Source organism: Castor canadensis, chromosome 12 (assembly GCF_047511655.1).
Source record: "Castor canadensis chromosome 12, mCasCan1.hap1v2, whole genome shotgun sequence".
In the NCBI taxonomy this organism is placed as follows: Eukaryota; Metazoa; Chordata; class Mammalia; order Rodentia; family Castoridae; genus Castor; species Castor canadensis.
This window is the reverse complement of record NC_133397.1, coordinates 109,657,140-109,669,285: the sequence shown is the minus strand read 5'-3', so window position 1 is coordinate 109,669,285 and position 12,146 is coordinate 109,657,140. Positions and strand designations below refer to the sequence as shown.

At 34.3% G+C, this 12,146-nt stretch overlaps 1 protein-coding gene across 2 annotated transcripts in view; it reads right to left on the bottom strand.

Annotated features, from left to right (window-relative positions):
* Ptpn22 (protein tyrosine phosphatase non-receptor type 22) overlaps positions 1 to 12,146 on the bottom strand; it is a 48,783-nt gene that overhangs the window by 6,575 nt on the left and 30,062 nt on the right. Inside the window, exons 12-19 of one of the 2 annotated variants that reach the window (XM_020166339.2) lie at positions 11,734 to 11,810; positions 10,775 to 11,604; positions 8,829 to 8,912; positions 8,577 to 8,707; positions 6,666 to 6,693; positions 3,768 to 3,848; positions 3,414 to 3,529; positions 735 to 765 (exon numbers count right to left, since the gene is read on the bottom strand). In XM_020166339.2, the coding sequence (XP_020021928.2) occupies positions 735 to 765; positions 3,414 to 3,529; positions 3,768 to 3,848; positions 6,666 to 6,693; positions 8,577 to 8,707; positions 8,829 to 8,912; positions 10,775 to 11,604; positions 11,734 to 11,810 (1,378 nt within the window). Of the gene's footprint in view, positions 1 to 734; positions 766 to 3,413; positions 3,530 to 3,767; positions 3,849 to 6,665; positions 6,694 to 8,576; positions 8,708 to 8,814; positions 8,913 to 10,774; positions 11,605 to 11,733; positions 11,811 to 12,146 lie in introns of those variants that run through there. The other variant, XR_002212550.2, reaches the window with a different exon arrangement.

Below are 12,146 nucleotides of genomic sequence, written 5' to 3'. Positions count from 1 at the left end.
GCAAATACAGAAGAATAAAGTAATACTCTACTATAATCCATGCTTAAACTATACTTTAAAGTTTTATCAGTGCTCTTTAGTCCCTCCCTATAGAGCCAGTATAATAACAACTGCTTAGTCCTTCATGATTAACCAAATAGATCAAATTTATAAAAGCCCTATCACCTTGTTTTATACACTTTGTATTTGTAAATAAGGATGTCTAAAATAATTTCCAAAAGTTTCAAGGGTCTGTGGGTTTTAGAAAAAAAACAGTTTGGGTTTTTATTTTCATTACAATATAACAAAATAGCAACAGACTTCTGCTAATAATGCTTGGAAAAAATGGAAATTTGTCAATGTTTCACTTATTTCATTAAATCAACACATTTGTTTTATAATTTGCATTGTTGTGATCATTTTCAAAGGAAATCCATAAGGTTAGATTGCTGGGAATTTTAAAAAATATACTTGTATGATGGCACCCTTGTATGGGTAGAAAGTACCAAACATTATACGAATTATTATTCTGTCTATAAACAAAACTTTCCATACCCTACTCCCTGCCCAGTGTTAGCATTGTGAAGCCCAGTAAAGTACAAGGGCTAGGGGTGATTGTACTGATCCATAGGACCTAATGGACACTTTGTTGGGAATGATATTGTTAATTTTTTCATGGGGTGGCTATATAAAGAAAAATAACATAACTGTAAAAGTGATATATGTATAATCTTAATAAGTACAAAGAAACTTACTCTTTTTCATGTTTCGCAAGATTTTCAAACTCTATGAAAGTGCAGAAGGGGAAAAAGTTAGGATATATCCTGTAAAATTAAAAATGCTTTATCCTATTAGCAATATAAACTTTAAGAGGATTAGTTTCCTTAAAATCAGCCATGGAAATGCAGTTCTTTTTCTATCTTGCCATTTTTAATTCAGTGCAAAATCTCCACATGATTCTCTCTTACTATTTTTACGCCAATATAAGTATCATAGTACATACTTAGAAATAATCAGAACTATCAGAATGTCAGGCACAAAAATGAAATTCCCACTTCTCTCCTTTACTAAAGCCACTCCAGAACCACGTTGGCTTCTGCATATGACTGTGATACACAGCCATTCCCATTCTAGCTATGAATTTGCCAATCATATTCTGTACTTATACCAAGACCCATTTCCATATTAGCCATGCCACTTCCTTCTCCTGCCTTTCAACAAGCCCATGTCCTGGGCCTCCTTTATGGTGGCATCTCTACCTTATCTCTTCCAGGCAGGAACCTACCCAGATTTCTTCTTTCCTCCACATTTCCTCAGCATGTTTTTAATCTGCTCCAGTGTTATTTTATTATTTTTAATAATTTTCAAATATATGTCATAGAGGTGTTCTGCTCCAAAAGATTAACCATTCTCTTGTTTCAAAAGCAAATAGATGTCTTTTATGTCCTATTTATTTTCCTAACACCTAACAAATAAAATCTTTCATATAATAGATATTTATGAAATTCTTTTTTGTAAAATGTTTAGATTTTTAGAAAATTTATTTACAAACAATCCTAGTAAAAATGTTCCCGTCCTTGTTCTCCACCTTCCCTGTTTCTAACCCTCCTCTGTAGATAACCACTGTGAATTTCTTATGTATCCTTCAGAGTTACTTAAGAATATATAAGTAAATACACATATAGGATCACATTTTCTCTTTTAAGCAAAAGTTAATAAGTTATATATAAATACATTGAGAGAGTCTTCATTCTTTTTTAGAGTTTGCATAGAATTCTATATGGATATACTATAATTTACGATTTATTTAAGTCAGCTCCATTAATGATTAACATTCCTGTTGTTTCCAGTTATCTGCTCTTATAAGCAATGTTGTAATGAGTACCTGGTATAATTCTAACTTTATGTTTGTGCCAGCATATGTGTAGAATAAATTCCTAGAAGTGAAATTGTTAGGACAAAGAATATATCCTTTATATATGCATTTGTAATTTCAATATTGCTAAATTGCCCTCCACAGAAGTTGTACCACCTACAAAACCTGCTTATGCTCATTTCCCAGTAACATCCCTAACAGAGAGTGGAATAAAACTTTTGGAAATTCTCATTCTGACAGATGAAAAATAATGTCACTGTGGTTTTGTGTTTCTCTTATTATGAATGGGTTTGAGCATATAAAAAAATTTTTTTGAGTGTGGGACTGGGGTTTGAACTCAGGGCTTTGCATTTGCAAAGCTGGTGCTCTACCACTTGAGACACACCTCCAGTCCATTTTGCTCTGGCTGTTTTGGAGATAGGGATGTCAAGAACTATTTACCCAGGCTGGACTTAAACTGTGATCCTCCCTATCTCAGCCTCCCAAGTAGCTAGGATTATAGGCATGAGCCACCAGCACCCAGCTTGTATCAAATGTTTAAAGGATGGACAATGCTCATCTTCTTTGTACTGTCTGGTCATGTATTTTGCCCATTTTTATATTGGGTTTACTTTCTATAAATTTCTAGCAGCTCTTTACATGTTAGGCAATATCCTTATGACTATGATACCAGTTGCAGGTATTTTTTTTCTCCAATTTGTCCTTTGTCTTTCATTTTCTAAGGCATTATTTTTTTTTTACCATGCAGAAATTTTCTATTTTATTTAGTTGAATGCATATATCTTTTTTTTTCTTACAGTTCCTGGACTGTTTTCATAGTTATAAGGGTCATTCATACTCCAGGGATATAAAGGAATCTAAGGTGTTTTTTTGGGGGGGGTTGTATTTCTAAGTTCAGGTTCTTAGGGGTTTTAACATTTAAAACTTTTAGCCATCTTGAATTAATCCTAGTGTAGATGTGAGTTATAGATCCTGCTCTTTTTCCTAGGTGAATAGTTCTCTATTTACTCCAACAATTACTAAACCACCCATCTTTATCCTGTGATTTGAGGCATACCTTCATCATATACTAAATTTCTATATACATTTGGACCTATTTCTGGACTTTCCCTTCTGCTCTGTTGGTATGTATTTCTTTTCATATACAAATACTATACCATTTGAATTATTGAGTCTTTACAATGTTTTAATACCTGTTAAGGCTACCCTTATTCATTGCATTTATTTATTTACTTATTTCTCTGATTGTTGATTTGCAGTCTTTGGGCTACTCCCCACTCCCCCATATAAACTTTAGAATAAATTCATCTAGTTCTAGGAGTAAATAAGTTGGTAGTTTTATTGGGCATCTTTTTAAATTTATAAATCAGCCTTGAGGGGAAATTAATTAATTCTTAATGTAGTAGTCTTTCTTCTTTTTGGTTCTTTTTAATAATTTTGATTATTGTTTTAGTGAAGATATTTAATCTAATTTTCAAGCTTGAAAATTCCTTGTTGTGGAGGGAAAACCCTCAGCAAGAAAAACTGACATGCTTTCTAAGTCTCTGATCTTTTTTACCTTACTCCTTGTGAAACTTTTTCCAGGAGTCTTCAATGTTTGTTTTGGAGATGTTGAGTTTTCCACGTTTTCAGGACAGCTAGTAGAATAAGTTCCTGTAGATTGTGCCTGTATGTCTAGAAAAAAAGTGTTTTGTTGCATAATTTTTTAAACCTTAGAATTAAATATACATTATATATTCAGTAACTCTTAGCCTGGATTTGTTAGGCCATGTTTTTATTACATATTGTGTGCTTTCAAAATGTACTTTTTTTATCATTCATTGTACCTTTCCCATGTAGGTCTTATATTATTGTTGATCTTTTAACATTCTTATTTTTATAACTCTTTTGGAGAGAAAGTATTGTCACTTACACTCTTCATCAGCAAGAAGGAAGGACTCTGGAGTTCTCTCTGGGAGTGGAGGTGGGGGGCAAGAACAATCTTGATGTAGATCTGTAATAAGAAAAGAAACCAAAGAAATCCATCAAATAAAAGTCAAGACATGTTTTGGATTTGTATAATTTTTACAGTTAGTCCATCTTAACCTGCAACCACAAGTAAAAAATTATCTGAACAATGACAAGAACTTTGAACTTCTGCCTTTTTAGTCAGTGAGCCTATGATTCATGAAAACTTACAGATCACGTACAAAAATACATGTTATTTGCCAGAAATTGGAACAGAATCTTATCAGCCATACTATTTGACAAAAAAATCTTGGGGATAGAGGAACATTAAATAAAACCATGAGAATATAATTGATCAAATCTAGAATGTTAAGCAGTCTTCAGGACAAATGATGGACTCTCTTCAATAAATATATAGCATGAGGAAATATAAAAAGGAAGAACTGTTACAGATTTTAAAAAGACTGAGGAAACTTATAAACCAAATACAAAGTATAGATTTTGTTTGAATCCAAATTCAAACCAACTATAAAAAGATATTTTTGAGACAACTGGAGAAATTTTAACACAGTCCAGATAGTAGATAATATTAAGGTTTAGTACTATTATGGTAGGTTTGAAATATGTGTTTGAAATTTTCTATAATAAAGATTTTTAGGCCTGGGGCCATGGCTCAAGTGGTAGAGTACTTGCCTCACAAGTGTCAGGCTCTGAGTTCAAACCCTGGCACCACCAAAAAAAAAGAAAGAAAGAATTTTAAATAAAATAGGGGTTCCTATGGTGTGAACCCCTAAAGAAATGGTGTTCTAAAAACATCAGAATTATATATTAACACCTTTTGAAAATAAAAATGCAGTTAAGTTTCACCTGTTACAGGTCACTGGGTTATTGTAGGTCTTAGAATTTGTCTATGAAGCAGGTTTTCTTGTTTACTTCTTAAATGCTGGGTAACATATAGAAGTACAATGCTTATTTTCAATGCCTAATATACTAATTGGCACATAACAAGTATTTAGCAAATATTTGATAAATCCTTTGAAGTAGTTTATCATCTTCCAATTTGCTGTTAGCAAAGTATTTTGAAAAGCAAAGCTGACAATTAACAATATCCCAGCAGATATTTTCCTAAAACACTGTATCATCTTAATACTCCCCTGATGAATCTACGATGTCTATTATTCGCTGTATTAAATCTAAATTCCTCTGACTAGCTTTTTGTTTATGGTAAAATACATGTAAGATTCACCATTGGTGACAGTTGTTTCACAGCATTGTGCAACAATATTGTCACTAATTCTGGAACATTTTTCATCACCCTGAAAGGAAACTCTGCACCCCTTAAGTAATTCTTCCCTATTTGCTCTTTCTCCCAGCTCCTGGAAACCACTGCTTTCTGTCATTAGGGATTTGTATATTCTGGATATTTCATCTGACTAGCTTTAAGTTGTTTCAGAATCTTGCCACATCATCCACTCAAATTTACTCTCTGTATTTCACAAACCAGAATCTCTACTGTAATAAAAAATAACATACTCATGGGTAGAACACTTGACTAGCATGAAAGCCCTGGGTTCCATCCCCAGCACTGCAAAATAAATACCCTACTCACGATTTCTCTGCCCACATCATGCTCATTTCTACCATATATAGTCTTCTTTCTCCTGAGAAATGTATATTAAGGTCTGTTGCCATTTTAAAACCAGGTTATTGGTTTTTGCAATTGAATTTTTTGAGTTCTGGTTAATATCTACAATATCCTGTTCAGAAAGGATCTTTTAAAATTGAGTAGCTTTGTCAGATGTACAATTTGAATATTTCCTCCCAATTCTATAGGTTGCCTCTTCACTCTGGTGATTGTTTCCTCTGCTGGTCAGGACTGTTTCATTTGATGGAATCCCATTTATCTATTTCCCTGTGTTTTTAGAGTCTTGTTGGAAAAATCATTGCCTGTTCCTGTGACCTGTGGCATTTCCCCTATGTTTCTGCTAGTAGTTTCATAGTTTCTAGTCTTACATTAAAGCCTTTAATTCATTTTGAATTGATTTTTACAATTGCATATGGATACCCAGTTTTCCTAGCACAATTTATTAGAAATACCATCCTTTTCCCCATGCATGTATAGCACTTTTGATGAAAATTAGTTGGCTGTGGATGCATGGGTTTACTTCTCAGATCTCTGTTCTGTTCCTTTCATCTACATGTCTTGTCTTTATGCCAATACCATGCCATTTTGATTACTACAGCTTTGTGGTATATTTTGAAGTCAGGCAGTATGATACCTTCTGCTTTGTTCTTTTTACTCAAGATTGTTTTGACTCATGCCAGGCACCAGTAGCTCATGCCTTGGGAGACTGACACCAGGAGGATCAAGTTTGAGACTAGCCTAGGCAAATAGTTCATGAAACTCCCAGCTCCAAAATAACACAGCAAAGTGGACTGGAGGTATAGGTCAAGTGGCAGAGTGACTGCAAGTATGAAGCCTTGAGTTCAAACTCCAGTCCAGCCAGGAAAAAAAAAAGAGAGATTGCTTTGACTATTCAATATTAAAAGATCCTGTCTGAAATAACTTTTAAAGGACTGTATTCCAAGGAACAGAATTCTAAAATCCTGCCTTTACTTTGCTCATAACAAAACAAAATTCGTAATCTGGGAAAACCATAAATAAATCAATACATAGCAGAACTATTATGAGAACCGTGAGACCTTTTGAGGTGAAATACTCTAAACTTAATAAACTGTTCTTAACAGTACAGATTCTTAGAGCTAAATGTCATTTATCTAAAGCTAAAAGAGCTCTTACTGCTTGGAGTGGCTCAAGAAGTTAAAAAAAAAAAAAATACTTAAAGCCAAGAGAAATTTTTACCTGATTTGGTAGTCCGGAGTTTTACACTCTAAAAGATAAAAAGAAAGAAAAAATGAAAGTATGTGCATATACGTTATACAAACTCAAAGCAACAAATAGCATTTAAAAAAATATTTCATATCACTATAGTTATTTCTTAATAATTATGCCGAATTATGAAAAGGCATCCTTAATTCTTACAGTGATTTTGATAGATTTTAATATCACATGCAGTCAGTCCTAAATTGATCTTCTTCTGACTTTCCCAATTAGAACATTTCCCTGAAAATTTACTTGGCGGTAAGTTATTGAAGTTGTAGTTACTTAGGTCTGGGGACATGGCTCGAGTGGTGGTGGTAGAGTGCCTGACCAACAAGCCCAAGGCCCTGAGTTCAAACATCAGTACCACCAAAAATATAAAAAAACAAAGAAAAAGAAGTTGTAATCACTTCATGACATTAGAAAAGGGGTCATTGTTCTTTACTTTGAGAGTTAGGATGAAGACTTACAAGTGTGCATATTATTAACAATAATAATAACAATTACTAGTACATTAAAGTTATAATTTAAAAGATGGAGAATATTTCCTATGGGTATTTAAATTGTAGGAAATGTTTTGTTTTGCATTTTTATTATATTATTGGTGAACCAGGAGTATATTGTGACATTTATACAAGTTCTTACAATACATCATAGTTGAATTTACCCCTCCATCATCCTCTTTTATCCCCCTTCCCATTCCTGGAACAGTTTCAACAGGTCTCATTTTTCCATTTTCATACATGAGTACACAATATTTCCACCACATTCACTTCCCACACCCTTTCCTTACATCCTCCCCCTCCCACTGGTGCCAACCCCCAGACAGGACCTGTTTTGCCTTCCTGTTCTCCATTGTGAAAAAAGGCATCTTTGTTTGTTTAAGATATCTCTACAGGGATTTTCCTTATGACAGTTCCATGTATATATGTATTATAACTTGAATTGGTTCATGCCCTTTATCTTTCTCTTTTCTGCCTTAGTCCCCTTCTTATGGTGATTTCAACAGGTTAAAAATTCTGTATTCATTCTTGTATCATGGTCTTTTGTGTATAGGAACTTTTAAATGTTTGTTTAGTTAATTACTTTTCTGATCTCTGAAATTTAAAAATTATTGGTTCAAAGAATATGTAGAAACGCAAAACTGATTTTAATAATGTAATTTTTCTTCCAGAATCAGGAAATAGTATTCCAAAAGATTTATCTTAAATGATATGCACGTGTCATTAAAAATTGCTCTCTCCAATACTTAATCACAACTAACATGATATAGCCTATGAAATGACTGCAGCGAACAAACTACCTACTTATTTATTTTGGGTTTGAACTCAGGACCTGCTTGCTAGGCAGACAGTCTACCACTTAAATCACACCACTAGCCCTATGAAACATTTATTTGTGCCTTAACTATCCTTCAAGAAACTAAATCACTAAATCTAAATCACTAAATCTCCTTGATCACTTCCAACCTGAAGGGATCTCCCACACTTTGAATCTATATAACATGGATCACATTTGCCTTGTTTCAATAAATACAAATAAAATAAAGATTTGTATATATATCCTACGTCTTAACTATTAGGGTTTTTGTTTTGTTTTGTTTTCTTTGTTTTGTTGTTAATGGTTTTTCTTTTTTGATGCTGGGGATAGAATCTAGGGCCACATAAATGCTAGGCAAGCACTACACTGAGCTATGTCCCAGCCCTCAACTGTAAGTTTCTTCAGGGCAAGAATTGTATCTTATTCACCTTTATTATCCCCTGCATCCTCTATCATGTTGTTTTATATTTAGTACTTATTTAATAGTTATTGAATTGAAGGGTATCTAAGCGCACTGAATAAAACTATAGTCTGTTGAATTCAAATGAGTAGAGTCAGAAAAAAGTTACTGACCTTGCTTGGCCTAAGTGTCACAGAGTCATCAAATTTCGTTGATTCAGATATTCCATTCCATTCCAGTGATGTTCCAATTTTTGCCTTCACAGCTGAAGGTAAGGATTTGGGAATATTTGGTGGGAATTCTCCTGGAAGAAAGTGATATGACCCAATTCATAGGAGTGAAGTTAATAAATATGTTGGTCATTAATAAGACACAGAACGTTGAAGAGTAACACACACACTTTATACTTACTGAACTATACTCACCAGCTTCCTCAACCACAATAAAAGACTCAGGAGTCCGTTCAGGAAGTGGAGGGGGGATTTCATCATCTATCCTTGGAGAAGTTGCTAGCACAGTGTCAGAAATACAATTTTTAGTTAGAACAATCCAATGGAGATTCCTATATTCTAATCTAATCCTAAATATAAATTTAAATAACATATACTTAAATTCCATTTAAGCACCATTAACAATAGTGTGCCTGGAACTTGTTTACTCAGGAAAAAAGAACAAAATTTGACTGTACATACAAACCTAGCAGGTTTTTATTTAATCTTCAAAATGTATCATTTATTTTAAATGCCCGAAAGCATTTCAATTGACTTACTATTTTTTGCTTTGGATTATTTTCTACATAACTCTTTCCTTTTGTTTTACATAGAATATATATAAGGCACTTTGACCTACAGTTACACAGTAGGTAAAAATCAAAGGTTTTATTTTCCCCCCCTTTTTTTTTTCTTTGTGGTGGGACTGGGGTTTGAACTCAGGACTTTATACTTGCAAAGCAGGCACTCTACCACTTGAGCCACACCTCCAGCCCCTACTCTCCATTCTTCATTACAGACAGAATCCAATAATATGGGTTTTTCTTCATTCCACACAGAATCCAGTAATAGAATTTTTTCCTTTTTTACAAAACAGTAGAATAACATGGTATTCTATCTTTCAATAAAAACAGAATTTGTATAAAAATGCAAATGCTATTGCAAGAAACTGCCACCAGATGGCACACATGTCAATATTGTTACAATCCATGAAAGTAAGGGTTTTAAAAAGTGATGTTGATGCTCTAAGTAAGAAGTCTAAGGTATTACGGTTGACTAGAAAAAGAAAATACCTTTAAGTTGTAAATTAAGATCAAAGTTTATAAAATATTGTAATCAAAGAAGAAACTTAAGAGATCCCAATAAATTATTTTTGCAACAAAGCTACAAATGATCTACACATCTATTAGGAAACTCTGACATGGGTTGAGGATATAAGTCAGTGGTAGAACACTTGCCTAGCATGTGCAAGGCCCTGGGTTCCATCCCCAGCACCACAAAAAAGGGCTTAAAAGAAACTATAATAACCAATGTTATACAGCAAAACTTTTCTCTACTTCCTGTCTAAGTAAAATGCTCTGTATAAATTATCTGATTATATGCCTAAGAAAAACTTGCTCTTTCCCTCATTTTCTTCCATCTGGGCTGGGGGGGTATAGGTCAAGGTAGAATGTATGAGGTGCTGGGTTCAAAATGACAAATATATATATACATATACTTATGTGTATGTATATATATTCACTTATACTTTTTAGACTACTCAGTAGGCAATAATATATGCACAATATGCAATATTCCAGAATTAGAAGAGGTAAAAAGTCCACACAAAATACCGAACAGAAATTCTCATCTAGTAAGTTACTACAAGAAGGCAGGAAGTCAGGTCCTACCCTTCCAACTCCTGCTGGAAGAGAATTCAGTGAATTCAAGAGAATTCCTGCTGGAAGAGAATTTAGCATATGTTCAACTCATTATAACCACATGATTGAGCAACAAAAATTTTAGGTGACCATACAGCACTGTTCAGATTTTTCTTTTCTGCTCTTCTCTGGAAGCTGCTTCTGTATTTTGAGGGTAAATTGTGGGCCTTTGATAAACATTTTTTGGAAGAGGATTGGCCTCTTTAGAATCCTTCCTGTTAACACAGATTCTGTACCACATCTGACTGCCTCCACTGCTACCTGTTTCATGGAATGTTACATGTTTAGTGTTGCTATTTTCAACTCACCACACATTAAAACACCCTGAAATTTATTTCTTTGAGGAAGAGAAGAAAAAGAGAGGAAAGCAAAGAAGGAGGAGGGGTAAAGTAAAAAGAAACCAAATATTCTATAGAAACAAAGTGAAATCTAAAATGCCATACAAACTAAAAAACAACTTACCTACTATGTCTGTCTCTTGGTTCAGTGGCAGGGAAACACTGGTCAAAGGATTCAGTGTTAAAGAATCATGTGAATTGCAGTAAGAAAAGAGGGTGGTGGAGGACGCTGGCAACAAAGAACCAGGGAAAACAGTTCCATCTTGCCTCTCAGGGAAATCAAGAGACATCTTAGAATCAGCACTACTTGGAGGCGATGATGAAAAATAAGGATCTTCTACTAAAGACATGCAAGAATGCACAGTAAAAGCACTAGGGTCGTGCTGCTTCACACAAGAAGCATTACACCTTTGGTGCTTAGAGTCACATGGCAGTGAATAATTCAGTTCTTCCGAAGAAACATGCATCACTTTTTGAGCCTGTAACTCCACAAGAGGAGAGTCATGTGGTTGAGATTCCAAATATGAAAAACTGTCCTTGCTGTTTAACTCCCTTGTTTTTTCCTGCTGTAGCAGTTCAAAGGGGGTTGATTTGGTCCGCATTACTGGCCCCTTTGAGTTAAAATATTTTCCTGTTGCATTTGCAGGCTCAAAATTGTGACATGCCTCATAAGAAATGGAGCTGAAGTCCAAACTTTTATGCTTCTGAAGAGGCTCCCCAACCATTGGGAATGCTATTGCCTGCCATTTCAAGGTTGTGTCAGCATTTTTCTTGCAACCGTAATTTAGCTCCAAAAAGTCAAATGAAGGGCTTGATTGAGCAGCACACAAAACTAACTCTGCCTTTGCATTTATTTCAGAAGTTCTAACATTGCCAAAGGAAGAAGCGTCTGCATTTTCCAGCTTTACCCTTTGTTTGCTCTGTTGGTTCATTGTTTTTGCTTCTTTTATAGTGCTGAAACAAAAAAGAAAGAGTAATGATGACTCCGACCTCAAAGAGGCCTCTTCCCAGCATCACAGTGAAGAACCAGCATGAGTTTCACCTCCAAATAGCCAGCAGTGAGATATGTGAAATTGGACTCACCTTTTTGGTGAATTAGGAGAATAAGAATCAAATTGTAGAGTGGAATTTTGCTCAGGATTTGAATACTTTGCTTGAGTCTTCAGGAGAAATAAGCCAGAGATTGTTTTTTAGTGAAGCAATGTCAGTGAAATATTTTAACATTCATTTACTAAAATGAAGACCAAAAAGTAATTTTTCAGGAAATATAAAAATTTAAAATAATTAATGAAAGATTTAGATGAGCTTTTGAGCTTTTGAAATACTGAACCAGCAAGAACTTGTTCATATATTGAGAAAGGATCAGGATAAAAGATTAAAGTGTTATAGAAAGTGAAATGAATTTGCTTATACCACCATGGTTTGTTTGTTTTTGATGGTTTGGATTTGAACTCAGGGCCTTGTGTTTGTTCGACAAGCACTCTACCACTTGAGCC